This window comes from Pseudonaja textilis, chromosome 5 (genome assembly GCF_049901715.1).
Source record: "Pseudonaja textilis isolate UNSWEBS1 chromosome 5, rPseTex1.2, whole genome shotgun sequence".
NCBI lineage: Eukaryota > Metazoa > Chordata > Lepidosauria > Squamata > Elapidae > Pseudonaja > Pseudonaja textilis.
The window spans coordinates 35,972,862-35,990,359 of NC_141994.1; the positions used below are offsets into that span (position 1 = coordinate 35,972,862).

Below are 17,498 nucleotides of genomic sequence, written 5' to 3' on the forward strand. Positions count from 1 at the left end.
TGACCTAGGTTATAACTTTTGGAAAGCTGTAAAGCTGGGCTAAAAGCCCCTGTGCAACAGTGGGGGGAAATTATAGCGTACAGCATCATTGACTACATTTTTCAATTTAGTAGTCCTGCAAAAACAACCAGAATTAGTCTTTATCATTTCTTGTGGATATTTTATTCCAGAGTTCCATATATCACCATAGTTTTTAATTTGCTTCTTCATTAATGTAATGCACTATATGTGATTATTTCAGCCTTCTCTCTTTGCAATTGCCTTCATTATATGACCGCGATATATAATATAAGACTTCCTTAAATGTAATAGCTAAGTTCTTTCTTATTCATTCATTAGATTTCATATTTCACTTTTCGTCTAAATCCTCAGGATAGCATACCCAGTTTCTTGCCATTCAAGCATGAGAATCCATGTCTATGATTGTGTATATGTTAGAATCTGGAAATCGAAAATTCACTAGTCTACAAGAACGCCACAGCTTAATTTTACCAGAATTGGGTCACTAATAAAGGAAAATTAAATCCTGAGTATTAATTGGCTCCAGATTCTAAAATACAGCTTCAGGTTAAAATTGCATCAAAATAATTCAAAATTATGAGGGGGGGGTGCAATTATGCTGTACACCTTTTTTTTACAAAATGTGATATAGCAATGAGAATGATGCCACACCAATCATTATAAATTTATCTTTCATGTAACATTTTCATACTTTTTGCATGAAGAACTGACAAACTTTACCATAAGATTAAACGATAAGGTCCCATCTTTATTTGGTATCTTGCAATATCCTGGTGGACTATCTCCCCATGCTCATCACTCACTGCCCCCTAGTTCAAGGGGAAATAGTGTAAATGTGAGTGTAAGAAGTGTATTTTCAGCAGCATGTTTGCACCAAGTGCTTTATAAACCTAAGCACATTTTCCACGTGTTTTTCATAGTCATCTGCCTTGCTGTTCTCAAAGCGAAGATTAATCTATACACCTCCATATGGTACCATTTTCATTGTTCTACTGTACTTTGTCAAGCAGTTAACAAGGCATCATGATCATTAGACACCTACCTCCCTTGTAGGCAAAAATACTAGTCTGTGTGATATTTCAAGATATTGATTGTGAAATATCTTGAAAATTTTAGCCAACCAGAGCCTTTATCACCTGTTTTCTAATTCATCTAATCAAAATATGTAAAATTTACACATTTCATCTCAGAGGTTGATAATTTCCCAAAATTTGTAGACCATTCTATTCACACCTTCTTCCTTTCAGTTTATACTTACAATGGAACCCTCAAAAATAATCATGTCAATTCTGAGTATAGGAAATTGGTCCCTGTTTGGTGAGTAGAGAGAACTTTATTGTTTTATAGTGTAAAGTATTATTACAAGTACATTTCTCCAAGTAATTTCGTTGCACTTTTTTCCCATCATGCCAACTTGGTAGTATTGGCTCTTGATTTAAGTACAAATGTTTCAGTTCCTTCTGGATTTTATCCCAAAAAGGCTATTTGAGATAAAATGTATTTTACTGAGCTGCAGGTTACAGTAAGCTAGCAAATTTTGCCTGAATCCCATCCATAAAAGTCCATCCATACTTTATTTTATGATAGATGAGAGGAGTCAATTAGGAATGATTCTTGAATCCTTCCCTTTTACATTAATTTACCCTTTTGTATTGAACCTTTCTACTTTTCAGAACCTCATCTAACTGATGAGATATTGAAAATGTAACCATTCAAATTAGTCTTAAGCCAGGATGAACCATTTTATTTTGGCCATCTGAAAATAACAGTCCCAGACTAAAATGTCCCCAATGAATAGATCATTGATTCATTGTCAGTTTAACAGCACTGCCTTCCCATTCATTGTTCCAATTTCAGAGATGTTTACCTTCTAGATACAGTCCCAGATGTGCAGAAGAATGTTGGATGAAAGAGGAGGAAGCATGTTTTGCTGCAAAACATATTTATGTTAGGCAGACAAATTTTGCTCCAATGCAGAATTTTAAATGGGTGTTTAATAAGAAAGATCTTGGCTGAAATGCCATTGTAATGCATAGGATGAGAAAGAGATACAAGAAAATATAAGCAGTGTATATTTATGTAGACTGGAGTTTCTGCATTTCAGACACCCAAACATCATCAATATTTACTTTTTCCCCTACCATATTATACAGGTGACATGAATAGAAATAATACTGCTTACTGTCCTCCAATCATTTATAAATGTCTGGTAAACTTTCTCTCTTCTAAAACATGATTTAATATCTGAAATTATTCTAAGTGCATGGTTAAGGTAGTGCTGTAGGTGGCATTCTAAGTAGAAATAAACTATTTACTCAGATTATGAAAGCAACATGTGCTTATATGCCTCTGACAGAAACAAAAGAAGAATAAAAGTAAAAGTAGTAGGTTCTAAGGATAATGGGTAAAGAGTCTCAGAATAAATAATAAACAGGAAATGCATTGCTCTGAATATGGGAGGTTCAACATTCAGTTATGGCTTCTCTTTGCTAGCTAGCAATGTTGCTTTCCTTAACCAGTTTTGTAGTATTTGTGGGCCCTCCTGTTCCTAATGGCAATAAAGCCTGGATTTCATCTCCAGGATCTTCTCTGACCATTGTTGTCATAGAAACCTAAAGATAGAGTGCTGTGAAGTACAACATTGATATAACCCAAGTTGTTGCACCATTTCTTGGAAATGGTGTCTCCCATTTTTCATTTCCTGAAGAAATTCAGTTCCTTTCCACCATAGCTTTCCTTTTATGTAACAAATATTGATTTTGGTCAATCATGTATGTGATTTTTCTAATCTCATTAAGGGTTATTTCTAATGCCTTCATTATCTATTCTCAACACAGGGGAAAAAATTTCTTAAGGCAAATTATCCCTACTTTGAAAGTCACGTCCTGAATAATGTTCTCATAAGAGAGAGGTTGGCTGCTGGCCTTGAAGGATGTTTGTCTTTTAATTCCTTATGGGAGCATTTGAACAGTCTGATACAGCTGAAGGCTGTAAATATGTCACCCTATTGGTCCTACTGGTCAGTAAGGACACATGATGCCAGCCAGCCCTTCTACAACAACATTTCTCTTCAAGGTTTGACTTGCAGGATGGAAAAGTATGACAGACAATTTCACTCTCAAAGCTGTTGTTTTCAAAGTGTAACTGAACATTACTAATGCCAGTCATAATGGCTGTGTCCAATTTACAGACTGGTCATTTGTCAGCTGCCCAATCTTTCCCCAGCCATGCATGGCCATTAGAAGGGAATCAGTAGCCAGATCTATTTTAAAAGAGAGCATATGCTTTTTCTTCTCTGAATCCAATTAAGAATGTTTAGAGATACATGCTTTTTCTTCAAGCTTCAGTGTTCTTTTGTGATCTCATGATATAAACATAAAATTCTGTATTTATGGATCTCTCTTTATTTCCCTTTGTTTCCCTATAAATTGCTGCAATTTAACTCAAACAAAGACTTATTGCAGAATCAGAGTTTCTCACTCGTGTAATTTTAAATGAAATATATGATGCCTTCTATTTGTAATTCTCCCATGTTTTGCATTACTTATTTCATCATTTTTCTTACTTGAAAGGAATATTTGGTAAGATGGAGAAAATGGGATTAGTTCTTAGTATCTTATGACTGGTATTATTAAGAAGCTGATTCTTACAGGAAAGAAGAATGCTATCAGGCATAAAGAATCCGGATCATTCATGTTGGTTGCACTATAAAAAATTATTGAAACTTGTGCACAAAAATCTGGTCAACTAATAATTAACACTAAATTGGTGATAGGTAAGAGTCACTGGAATTCAAGGTGGGGGGGGCTAGACTTGGATTTCTTATGGCAATGCAAGCACTCTAAACTGATGGTGCATTTTATTCCACTACTATCACCTCCTCCCCAGTGTTAGCCTACTCTTCTCTACAGATGTTCAGTTCAAATATGAAGATAGTTCTTAGGAATGGTAGTTTAAAGTAAATTGGATAAGCAAGTTCTATCAGAAATATGTTTTTTGCATACAACTCTGTTGTAATGATCAAAGTACATACCTTCTCCCCACACCCTAATTTTCAGGCCCATATCAGATGACAGATGATCTTCAGTTTTTATATGCAGATAGATTTCCAGTATGCATAACAAGAGAAAGAAAGTGAAGGAGATTATAATGTGAGTTTTTGGTATTTTTTAGTATTTATTTGATTTGTCAATCGCTTACAAGATACAGGTATAAGAATAAACATAGTTTTGAATACATGAGATAGATACTTATAAGAAAAATAAAAAGAAACAATAGGACAGGGGCGGTAGGCACGATTGGTGCACTTATGCACGCCCCTTACAGGCCTCTTAGGAAGGGGATGAGGTCAATAGTAGTTTGGAACTGGGTGGGGACTGCAGTGGAATACCAAAGATTAAGCCCTTATACTAGGAGCACTTTCTGAATTTGGAAGCCTGTCCTGGAAATCTGCAAGGCTTATTTTGTATTCAGCTGAATGCAGAATTATGCCGTTAAGATAGTACATAGTTGAGCCCTCATCCCTAAGGATTTTATACAACCAGGCAAGAAAATTGTAAGATAGAGCTTTTTATTAAACTACTTTTTCAGTGTTTGTTCACTATATTGCAAAGATACTAATCTGCAAAGCAATTCTTTTTATAATGAAATAAGATGGTAGATTCATGAGTATCAATCCCTCTCTCTCTACTTCTTTCCCTCAAAATACAAACAAATAGGAGCTGGATGATGTACTTCAGTATATTATTTGAACTATGTATATCAGCCCACAGGACTTGCACACCTTTATTAAAGATCACTATCTCTATATTCAATCTGTTGGATCCGGGATCGGGTCACAAAAGAGGCGAGACGCAAGTGAACATTCAGCTCTTTTTATTCAGCTCTAGTTATGGACAAAGTAACTGTGTAAAACCGCTTGGCTTTATACTGCCGGCCGGCGGCTCGGGCCAATGGCAGCGCTGAATTTCCCGCGATCGGCTCGGCCAATCGCGGAGATTCGTGGCGCTCCAATCACGGCCCGGCAGTCAGCCAATCGGGCTTCAGTTCAGGCGGGCCAATCGGGTGCGGGTTTTCTGCGAATGCTAATACAGAACACCCCTCCCCTCATGGTTTCGCCTGACGCTGTGTTGTGACGAGTCGCGCAGGTAGGCGGGCTACGGGTTTGCCTAGTTGACTTGCGCGGTTCAGTCTGTGGAGGTCGCTGGCGGTTCGGGCGGGCTCCGCGTCGCTCTCCACTCCGCTGATGGAACCGCCTGGTGAGGTGGGCCAGGCCTGACGCCGCAACTCCCGTCCGGGTCTCCTGGGTCGGTCGAGTTGTGGCCCTGGCTGCTCTCGCCGGTCTTTCCGGGTTGGTGGAGCTGGCCTGGCTGTACCTCTCAGGTGAAGAGCCGTGCCTGCGACGCGCCGAGGTCTGTAGGTAAGTCTGGTTGGTTTGTTTGGTCGTTGCTGTCATTAGGTGGTGGTGTCCAGCTTGCGCTGGGGTGTGTGTCCCGGTTGGTTCTGGTCTATTGTTGGCTTCTAGGTTGGTGGTTGAGGCTTCCTTCCCTCTCTCTCTCTTGGGCAGTCGTTGTCGCTGGGTCGCTGGGGGTGTTGTAGGCTAGTCTGGACCGTAGCTGGTCGATGTGCCGCCCAGCTTCTTCCGTCTGTAGTTTGTAGCCTGTATGATCGGGGTCCCGTTACCTGCGTTATTTGTGCGGGCACCCAGAGAGGGTCTCCCGTGAAGTTTTTTGCGTAGACGGCATCCCGATGTTGAATGACCGGTACCGGCTGGAAGAGTCCGGGGGTCTTTCTGGGTTGTAGGTGGGGTGTAGGCGGTCTAATGGGGATCGTAGTTTCCTCCCCATCAGTAGTTCTGCCGGGCTCTTGTTCGTTGTTGTGCTCGGCGTGATGTGTTGAATGAACAGTAGTTTGTTTATTTTTTCTTGGATGTCGCCGGTTTCGATTTTCTGAATGGCCTTTTTTGTGTATTGGACCATCTGCTCCGCCCTACCATTCGCCGCCGGATGAGCCGTCGAGGTTAGGCGTGTCTGATGCCCCGCCGGCCAGGTACTTCTCAAACGGTATTGCCGTGAACTGGGGCCCGTTGTCCGACACTATGACGTCCGTAACCCGTGCGTTGCGAAGAGTTTGTTGAGTTTGTCGATGACCGCCTCCGTTGTTGTTGTTCTCATGGTGCTTACTTCCAACCAGTTGGAGTAAGCGTCACGGTGATGAGGAATGTATACCCCTTGGTTGGTCCGCGAAGTCTATGTGCAATGCGACCATGGTCCTCTCGGGGTTTCCCACTCCCGGATTGGAGCGGCGGGGGTTGGCTCTTGACTCTTGGCACTTTCTGCACCCAGCGACCCAAGTTTCTATTTGTTTGTCCATCCCTGGCCACCAAGCGTAGCTCCTGGCCAGGGCTTTCATCTTGACGATCCCCGGGTGTCCTCGTGCAGCAATGTCAACACTCTGTCTCGCAGTGCTTCCGGCATGACTACCCGGTCACCCCAGAGAATGCAGCCCTTTTGTGAGAACAGCTCAGTTTGGCGGTTTCTGAAGGGTTTAAAATATTCGTTGCCTTCATCTTCTGGCCATCCCCGCTCTACCCAGCTCAGTATCCGCGCCAGCCGTTTGTCTTTATTTGTTTCATGGGCAATGTCTGGCGCGGTTAAGAGCGGGCATGGCATGGTCTCGATCTGCAGAGTCGCTGCGTTGTGGGTGCTGGGTCGCCATCTCACGTCCGGTAGTGGTGCCCGGCTTAGTGCGTCCGCGTGTAGGATTGCCTTACCGGGTCGGTGTGAGAGTTCGTAGAGTATGCTGCGAGGAATTGGACCACCTTGTCATCCGGGGCGATAGGATGTTTGGGGTGGCCTTGTTCCAGTGAGTATTCAGGCAGGGGCTTGTGGTCCGTTATGATTGAGAAGTTCCTGCCGTAAAGGTATTCGTGGAATCTTTAATTCCAGCGACGATGGCGAGGGCCTCTTGTCTAGCTGACTGTAGTTTCTTTCCGGTTTTGCTAGTGTCCGGGAGAAGAAAGCGATGGGTGCTTCCGTCCCGCCAGGTAGGGTGTGGCTGAGGACTGCTCCTATACCGAAGGGTGAGGCGTCGCATGTCACTGAAAACGGGAGGGTTTCGCTGTATTGAATTAAAACCGCGTCTGATGTTAGTAAGTCCTTGGTTCGCTGGAACGCAGTCTCTTCCCGCTTCCCCAGGTCCAGGTGGCCGCCTTATCGAGTAGCCGGTGTAGGGTTCCGCCACGGTCGCCTTCTGGGGTAGGAAAACATTGTAAAAGTTAAGTAACCCCAGAAATGCTTGAAGCTCCGCCTTGTTGGTTGGTGTGGGGGCTTCCTGATGGCCCTGAGTTTCTTCCCGGTCGGGTGTATTCCGTGCCGGTCCAGAAGGTAGCCCAGGAATTGACCTCTCGGTGTGTAGTTGGCATTTGTCCTTTGACTTTAAGGCCGGGCGTTTTGAATTTGTTAAGTACCGCCTTAAACGGATCTCCAATTGTTCTCTGTCGGCGGCTGCGATCAGCACGCACGTCAAAGTATGGAACCACCCCTTTGATGCCCTGGAGGAGCCTTCTCCATGAGGCTTTGGAAGATCCCTGGGCGACGCTGACTCCGAACTGGAGTCGGTTGCAGCGAAAAGCCCCCGGTGTGTGACAATCGCTTGCGCTTCTGCGGTCTCCGCGTCGACCGGCAGTTGCTGGTAGGCTTGTGCCAAGTCGAGTTTTGCGAAGACTCGCCTCCCCCAGTGAATGCAGGAGGTGCTGCACCACTGGGACGGGTAGGCGCTTTGTTGTAGCGCGTGATTAAGGGTGGCCTTATAGTCCCCGCATATTCTAATAGAGCCGCCGGGCTTGATGGGGGTGACTATGGGCGTCTCCCAACGGGCATGGTCGATGGGTTCAAGCACCCCCTGCTGCGCGACGAGCTTGTCTAGTTGCTCGTCAATTTTTGGTTTGAGCGCAAAAGGCACTCGCCGAGGGCTTAAGGCGGATGGGCGCGACGTTAGTTAAGGTTGAACGATATAGGGGCCCACGGTACTTGCCTAGCGAAGTTGTCGAAGACTTCCTGGAAGTCCCTCACGAGGGTCGCTTCAGTCGGTCGTGTCCGTGCGGTGGATGCCGGTTACTCGATGTTACGAGCGGGCAAACCATTGTAGGCCGAGCAGGCTGGGGCGGTCCGGTCCACTATCGTGAGCGGCAGGATGTCAGTGTGGTTCTTGAATGTTACCTTGAAGTGCCCGGATGCCAACTACAGGGATGCGATTTCCTGATAGTCTTTCAGGATTAGCTTCTGGTCGCCCAGCTCTGCGGCGGATGGTCGGGACCAGGCGCTTGATTGTGCGCCATGATACCATTGAGAGGAAGGACCCGGAGTCCACCTCCATCTCGCAGGGCCTGTCCTCGATGCTCAGGGCCACGTGCACCTTCCGGTGTCGGGTGGTTGATGAGTGGCCGATGACGACCGTGCCTGATGGGTTTCTTCGCGCCGCTGTGCCTCGCTGAGTCGCTCGGCCCGGTTGTCGCGGCTCCACCGGCTCTCCGCGGGTCGGTCTCGGTGCCTGGGTGGGGTGCCGCCTCGCCGACGTGGGCTGTCGCCCGGCGGGCGCTGGCTATAGCTCTTTCTTGTTCCGCACACCTTGGCGATGTGCCCCGCTTCTCGCAATGCCTGCAAATGGCGCCGAGGAAACGCAGCATTCGAGCGGGTGATCGCCGCGCACCAGCGCACCGGAACCCGATTTACGACTCCGGTGGTCTCGGCGATCACGTCGTCTGCAACCGATGGATCTCTTCGTCCTCATCCTCGGTGTCTGGCGGGATTCGAGGTCGCCATGGTGTGCGGTCGCTTCCCGCTGGCTGGTGTCTCGGGCTTCGCGCGGCTGGGGATGCCTCATCGGTGGATGGCCGTGCCCGGCGCGTTGGTTTGTCTCATCCGGGCTGCGGACAGGCGGGTGGCCTCGGCTGCGGTGGCCTTCGGCGAGGGCATCGGCGAGGAGATGTTGCCTTTTGGCCATCAGTCGGCTCTGCAGCGCGGGATCTCGGAGTCCGAGGACGAGTCGTGTCCCGGATCGCTTGGTCCAGTTCGGGAACTCACACGGTCCGCCCATGTTCCGCAGCTGGGCCACAAAATCGCTGATGGACTCGCCCGCGTTGGTCCCGGGCGGTAGAAGTCATACCTGCGGATGAGGATCGGCACGGTGGGGCGTAATGGCGGCGCAGGATGGGCTCGAGATCAGCCCAATCCATCTCCTTAACGCTGTGGGCCTTGCGAGTGCCTTGGCTTATTTAAACACTGCGCCCGCAGTGCGTTAGGAATACTGCCCGCTTCCTCTGGCCGTTGGCGCCCTGAGATTGCTGCATTCCAGAAACATCTGGAATCGATCAATATAGGATTCCCAGTCTTCGGTCGCTGGGTCGAAAGGAGCGGGTGGTACGGTACTGGCCATCTTGTAGATGCGGGTCACCGGTGCCACGTGCTAGTTGGTCCTCGCCTCACGATCCCACCTTCGTCGCCAGTGTTGGATCCGGATCGGGTCACAAAAGAGGCGTAGACGCAAGTGAACATTCAGCTCTTTTTATTCAGCTCTAGTTATGGACAAAGTAACTGTGTAAACCGCTTGGCTTTATACTGCCGGGCCGGGCGGCTCGGCGGTTAATGGCAGCGCTTGATTTCCGCGATCGGCTCGCCAATCGCGGAGATTCGTGGCGCTCCAATCACGGCCCGCAGTCAGCCAATCGGCTTCAGTTCAGGCGGGCCAATCGGGTGCGGGTTTCTCTGCGAATGCTAATACAGAACACAATCTATAATCATTGCGTCCTAGCCTTGTCATTCACTTTCACTGTCTTTCTTTAGTATTCTGCCCATGTAACTATTCATGAAAATAGCCTTTTCTTTTTCTGAAGGAGAGAATGTAAAAACATATAGTACCTACAGTTTACTTTTCACATTAAAAGCTCTGTCACTCAAGCTTTTGTTTGAAGGAATACTTAATTCTTTCCTGATGCAGACTCTACCTTACCCATGTACATTTGATGCTTCTGATGCATAATTCATGTAGCTGTTCTACTGCCTACAAAATATTTCATTTTTCACTTGCCTGTCACATCAAGAAGTTTGTTCATTATTTGCTAAATTAAATCTTTCTTGTCCACAAAGCCACTTGCTATGGATATTGGAGATGCATTTTGTAAATGAGCAGTGGCGGTTCTGAGATCAAGATTACTGTATATACCTCAGCTTTCATTTCAATTGAGACACAAGTCCTTTGTTTGCCTCTAAGTAATGAACTGACATCGTTTGGCATTAAATGGCAGTAAAACAAAGCATGTCAGCCGAACTGCTTTTAAAAGCTTCTCTATTAGTCCTCCCTTGAGATAGTCTTGTAAAATCAGTAATGCACAGTACTAATTGTGAATTTTTCAGCTTCTGCCAGTCTTCCATGTGTTGAATGTTAATTAGAGAAACCGAAGAAGCAATACTTTTCACTTAGCTTTTCTTCTCCCAAGGATACGGCTACAATAACAGCCAAGTCCTGCTCATTACAATCAGGGCTGGGATTCAAATTTTGTAACAACCGGTTCTATGGGCATGGCTTAATTTGTGGGCCTGGCTTGGTGGTCACATGACTGGATGGGCGTGGCTTGGTGGCCATCTGCTGGGTGGGCATGGTCAGGTGGCCATGTCACTGGCAAACCAAATACAAGTGGTCCTTGCTTAATGGCAGTTGCTTAGCAAATGTTCTAATTTATGACTGACCTCCCCAGAGCTACTTGACCTGTTTTTGGAGCTTTGTTAGCCATGCGCTCTCTCTCTCTTCCTTTCTTCCTCTCCTTTTTTCTCTCTCTCCCTCCTTCCATGTATTTACAATTTCTGTTTAAGCAATTAATATGGTATCCTTTTCATAAATATGTTTGATTTCTGGATTAGGAAATAGAACAAGAATAATGAAATATAGCTTATATCTTAGAAAACCATTGTCTGCCATTGGTCAATACAAACCTACTAGTAATTTATTATTACTTAAATTGAAATTTAGGCAGCTATTAGTAATCGTACAGAAAAATAGTTTGAGTTGACTTTTTTAAAAAAAACTTGGAAGTACAGGTAGATCTCACTTAATAATTATTTATTCAGCAAGCATTTGAAGTTACATTGACATTGCTGAACAAATGGTACTGATGCCTGGTCCTTGAAATTATTGCAGCCCTTCTGTATAACATGATCAAATTTTGCCTGCTCAGCAATCTGCCTGCCTTACATCTGTATGATGTTCTTCAACTTTGCTACTTCCACTTGTAGTGGCCATGTAGTTTTGGTACCCCAGATTTCCTATCCCAAACTACATTAAGATAAAGAACAGATAAATCTTAAAACTTGTCTGCCTAAATATAGCTATTTTTTCCTGTCTTTTATGTCAGCCACAGACTATACTAAGCCAAAGTACTAAATAGTCATGTATTAAACTGTGGTTTATATTTAAAAGTGCATTTCCACAGGAACTCTCTTTCCGTTTTGTTGTTCGGAACAAAACCGGATTATCAGAAAGAGAACAATGAACATGATAGCATGAAATGGGATAAGTCTATGCTAGCATTAAACTTTAAACTTTAAAACTTAAAACTTTTTATAATCAATAGGATCATCAACACCAAAGGAGCAATAGTGCACTATCATTAAACAGCAAGAACTAGCTTTGTTAAAGTTCCACAGAGAAAGTCTATGCAAATATATTCTTTCCTAGAACTTGTCCTGCACTACGTTAAATCTTGCCTCCTGTTTATTTTGTCACTATCTCATTCTCATTAAAAGATTCACTGCATTAGCCAACATTTTTTTTTTATTTTTTTTTTATTTATCACATTTTGGAACCACCCATCTTCCTCACAGAGGGTCTTGGGACAGTATACAATAAAATTTCAAAACGTAAAACTAATATATAAAAGTTAAAAATCCTAAAAAGAGCGAGAATAATTAAAATTAATTAAAAGGTGAAGGGAAGGTTGCTAGCCAGCCCCATGCTCCTCTAAGCTCCCCAAGGAAGGCTGCAGAGCCATGTTTCCCCCCCCTTTCTGGAAGACCAGCTCACCTCTAGGGGGAGAATATTCCATGGGGCGGGAGCAACAGCAGATAAGGCTCTCTTTCTGGTCAAAGTGCTTTAAGTGATCAGTACACCTTCTCTGCCTGACGAGATGGGAAGGGCTGGCGCAATGGGACAAAGATGGTTCTTTAGGTAGCCTGACCCTATGTCATATAGAGCTTTAAATTTCTGAAAAACTTCTTTCTGTTGTTGTTTAGATCCCTATGTGAAAATTCATCTGATGCAGAATGGGAAACGGTTGAAGAAGAAGAAGACAACAATTAAGAAGAACACTCTGAATCCTTATTACAATGAATCATTCAGCTTTGAAGTACCGTTTGAGCAAATCCAGGTAATAACAAACTTGCAAGTCCTTCTTCACCTTGAAATTCTTCTTCTCTTCAAAGGAACCTTTATTAATACCTATGCAGTAGTCCTGCATGGGATGAAAATGAACAGTACCTTACTTAGGAACATCAATTCTTCAAACAGGCAGCAAATAATGAATATTTATTCAGCAGCAATGGATGCTAAATAGAAAATCCAACTGTGATTTTATTCCAATAGTTCAGGAGAAAATCATTTCCATTCTTTCAAATGATTTGATTATTTTATCAAATCAAAATTGTTTAAAGGCAGCGCAGTAATAGTTATAAAGTTATTCTTCCAAACTGCATAACTAATACCGTACCTATAATAAGATACATAAGTAAATAAATAAGGTGTTGGCAGTTCCAGAGTACTCAGCTTAGTTCTGTGCTTTTATCTCATTTCAAAAGCCCTCTGGAAGTAAACAGCTCTGACTTCTGACAAAGGGAGGAAAAAAGAAATATGACATAAAAACAGAAGACCAAAAAGGAAATACCAAAAAACTTAGAAGGAGAAAAAATAGTCATTCATCTTTCACTGTGGCCTTCTATTGGTTCCTTAAATCCCAGTCACTTTTGGCATATAGTCCTCTATAAATTACTCCAAAGTGAATGCAACTCTTGGCAGAAAAGCCGGGCTGTCCATCCCGATTTACAGGATTGTAGCTTAAGTTTCCAGTTTGATATATAAATGTAATGTAAATGTAATGCAAGGTCATCGTCTGCTTCAGCACAGTTTCACCAAGTCACTGAGGCTGAAGCATTGTTGCAATAGACTGTGGGGAGATTCATCCATTCATATTGTATCTGTTGATTTAAACACAAAGTTTTGATTTAAAAATATGTGTCTCTGTGCCCAACCATAAGACTTACATTGCTGGTACATAAATATTTTAGAAGAGTGATTTGGCAGTGCAATCTCATTACTGAAGCATTGGCATCATCCCAGGCAAGATTACTGCAATTTTTTCCAAATCCAGTTTAGAGAGAAATAGAATAGAAGAAGAAGCTCAGGTGTATAACTGCAAAAACTGCCAATGATAAGATTTTTGGAAGGGAATGTATAGAATATAATTCCTAAGAGGCTGCAGGAAAACAAAGGTAAACCAGATCTCAGCTTCCCATATATTGCTGCCCACTTACTTCATGGAATGTACTTCATGGATTCTGACAATCTCAGCAGCAAAATGTATAGATTTGCATTTTTCAACCTTGCTTTGTTCTCTTCCCATTGTTTAGAAAGTGCAAGTTGTTGTGACTGTTTTGGACTATGACAAGATTGGCAAGAATGATGCCATTGGCAAAGTCTTTGTGGGATACAACAGCACTGGCGCAGAGCTGCGACATTGGTCAGACATGTTGGCCAATCCAAGGCGACCCATTGCACAGTGGCATACCTTACAGCCGGAGGAAGAAGTAGATGCCATGCTTGCTGTCAAGAAGTAGGAAGAAAGTGAAATGTGAAAAGAAGGCCTTTCTGCATTTGCCCATATAGTGCTCTTTAGCCAGTATCTGTAAATACCTCAGTAATATGGGTCCTTTTATTTCCAGCCATGCATCCCCAACACAGATCAGTGGTACTTCTACTCTTGTTTTAATTTGCACAACTTTAATGTAGAAAAAGCCCTATAAGGCACTCCATCTCACCACTGCCCTCAGATCTACTCTTCTTTTAAGCAATATGTGTAGATAGAGCATGACAGAAATTATTTATTGTATCACACAGTTGTACATACCAGTATCTAAAAATTTATTTCTAGTCTGTTTATTTGTTTGTCGTAAACGTTTCCTAATCTGTGTATATCTAGATGTTTTTAATAAGATGTTATATTTTAAATTATGTAAATTGATTGAGATATAGGAGAGCTGATAATTATATTATAGGGTAACTATTGTCTGCATTCCAGCAAAAATTCCAACTTGTAAGGCACTAGTAGTGTTACACTGACATCTTAAAGGACAACTTAAATCTGAGCTTTCAACTGAACCATTACAATATCAAGATATGCTCTTGAAGGAATGAATCCACTGGTAGACTTTTCTCGTGGGCAATTTTGCATGATCTGAGCAGGACTGACTTCTAGGAAGCATAGCAGAAGCTGATAGATCACTTTTTTTCCTCTTTCTCTCTCTGTATATATATATGTGTGTGTGTGTGTGTGTGTGTGTGTGTGTATAAACAAACTGAAATCATGGCTTTACACTTAGAAATGAAGGTACAGCTACATTATGGGAGGAGTTGGGAGCATGAAATATTACACATAGTAACATATAAACTATGTGTAGGAATCATTTCAGGGTTATGTAGCAGCCGCCCTACTATTACCCGTGGCAAACATATATACTTGAAGACAAGTAGCTCTCCTTTATCACCTTTATACGAATTTGCATACTGTGAATCCCATTTGTGCTCTCACATTCTCTAATTCTAATGAGTTTGCACATTAGACTTTGTAACAAAATATTTTATTATACTAAGCCAGATGAGAAGGAATGCAGAATATTTTTTAAAGCAAAACAAAAAAAAAATCACAGCCGTGTGTGTTTATTATACAAAAGTAGTTTCATGGTGACGAGACAGTATTGTACAATCCCATCAAAAGAGGACAAAAAATTAGCCATATTTCTGAATGCACTTCAAAGCAAGCCAAAAGATAACAGCTAGTGACCTTTTATATACTATTTATACTAATAAGTTTTAATTTGTCCTTTAAAAAAAGTGAAACAAAACAAAGAACAAGTTCTAGCAAACTGAAGCAACCTCTTATGTACACTAGTTGCTCGTTTCAGGAGGAGTTTTTAAATGTTTTCAATGTTACTATGTAGTAAATGGCACTATTATGAAGCTATTAGTCATTCCATAAGCGTCTTAAAAGACTGCTCTGTGTATCACTGTGACTGCCGTGTGTGCTTAGAAACTGTAGTTCTCTCAGTGGATAGCAATCAATTTATTCTGTAGTGATATTGTAAAAATACTGCCATTCCCTTCTACTGCACTGCCGAAGGATTGCATAGCACAAGACGTTCTTATAGCTATGGACCAATTCAGAACTGAAGAGCTATGCACAGGACAAGGCATCATATAGAACGGACTGACAACACAGCATTTTGTCGACACTGTGCAATATTCCACATCTCTCCCCAGGTTGATGGTAGAGGCTGTCCTTCAGACAAGACCGATGGTCACTTTAGCTTATATTATTTCCTTGTGTCGCATCGGGGCATTATTTTTGCAATTGGGCTCTCTTCCTTGGAGACCCCTTTCATTAATTTATTTAAATGCTGCATATTTATTTAAAAGATTGTAAATATATTTTAATATGTTGAAACACAGGTTCTATTTTCAGTAACAACCAAGCACCAAAAAAAAAAAACCCAAGAAGACATTCCCCCCCCCCCCCCCCCTGCCCCTTCCCATTTTAAAAAAATCTTTTGGTAGTAAGTGTGGGATTTCCTCAGAAATAATTTCAAAATATAGAGTTTCCTTTTTTAAGAAAAAAAGCATCCCTAGCCATGTTTTTTTGACGACAGATCTCCTTTTTCTGAGCTCTAAGCTGGCAAGTTACTTATGAAATGTAGAGAATTTAACTCACAAGCCACAAATGGATTGTGGCAATTTAATCCAGTTTCTATTTAGCTTTCCACAAGGAGCAACATTTTATGATTCCGGTGCTTTTTCTATTGTCTACATCAGTGTTTTTCAACCTAAGCAACTTTAAGAAGTATGAACTTCAATTCCAAGATTTCCCCAGCTAGCAAGCTTGCTGTCCGGGGAATTCTGGGAGTTGAAGTCCATACATCTTAAAGTTGATGAGATTGAGAAACACCATTCTACATCAAAGAGGAAAAGGCAAAATTGAATCAGATAAGTTGAACTATATGTAGGAGGGTTGTAATTATATACAACCACCAAATCTCACCAAAGAGAGTGAGCCTAAACACAGAGGGTTCAGTTCTGCTGTAACTTCTTTTAGTTGATCAGCATAATGGGAGAGAAATTTCAAACTGAAGCTGCCAGAATTGATTCATTGTGTGAAGGTATTCTAAATTGATTCTCTTTTTACACTGCCAGAATAAATGTCACTGCGGAATTGGTTTGTAATGTTCCATCATTTTCAGCAGAAAAATCTGCTATTTGACCAAGATGACATTTTCATCCTCAAAAGAAGCCACATGTACCTTCCTGACAAAGCTGTGTAAAGTATTAGAATCTGATGCTGTAGAAAGATCCTAGTTGCCTTTGTGTATATTTACTGCCTGCTTGAGTGTTTCTATGTGTGGGGTTTTTCTCTGTATCTTGTAGAAACATTTGGGGTATTCTATCCTGCCATACTGCTCGTGACCCACGAGCCGACAAGTTTAGCTGTATTTTACATTTAGTTTTGATGAAGGTGGTTTATCTTTTGTTTCACTTTTGTGTAGTGAATCCCACAGTAGAGTTTTCCAGGTGTCGTTAAATAAAACATACATACTACCCAATATCCAATAAAATGTTTTATTTCCTGTTGATGCCTCAAGTGTTCTCAGCATTATTTATTTTTATTTATAAAGCCGCCCAACTCAAATAACATGTGGATGGCATTCAACAAAAAACTTTTTAAAAAAAAACACAATCATCCAGTTCTTGGAGACTGCCTGGGCAAGTCCATGCAGTTTTCTTGGCAAGATTTTCCAGAAGTGAAAATTGACACTTCCTCCTTCCTAGGCTGGGAGAAAGAGACTGGCCCAAAGTCATCCATTTCGATTTGTGCCTATGATGGGAGTAGAACTCACGATCTCCTGGTTTCTAGCCTGATGCTTTAACTACTATACCAAACTGGCTCTCTTCACATCACATTAAACTTATGTGATATATAAATATAAAATAAAAATATAAATGACAAGCAAACACAGAGCAACCAAATGGTTGTTGGTTTCTGGCTTAGTAAGTTGTCACATCAAAATTATTTACTCTTTAAAATCAGTTCTTCAGTAAGTGGAAGTAAAAGCTGTCCTTAATACTAAGTCATTGTCTATGTGCATTCATATGCCTTTAAGCAGTGA

At 42.3% G+C, this 17,498-nt stretch overlaps 1 protein-coding gene across 5 annotated transcripts in view; it reads left to right on the plus strand.

Annotated features, from left to right (window-relative positions):
- Positions 1-16,964, plus strand: part of SYT1 (synaptotagmin 1) — a 316,367-nt gene extending 299,403 nt beyond the window's left edge. For all 5 annotated transcript variants that reach the window (XM_087934497.1, XM_087934500.1, XM_087934501.1 and 2 more), the window contains 2 exons: positions 12,306-12,439; positions 13,695-16,964. In XM_087934497.1, coding sequence (XP_087790623.1) covers positions 12,306-12,439; positions 13,695-13,901 — 341 coding nt within the window. In that variant the 3' untranslated portion in view covers positions 13,902-16,964. The remainder of the gene's footprint in view (positions 1-12,305; positions 12,440-13,694) is intronic.
- The last annotated feature ends 534 nt before the right edge of the window (positions 16,965-17,498 follow it).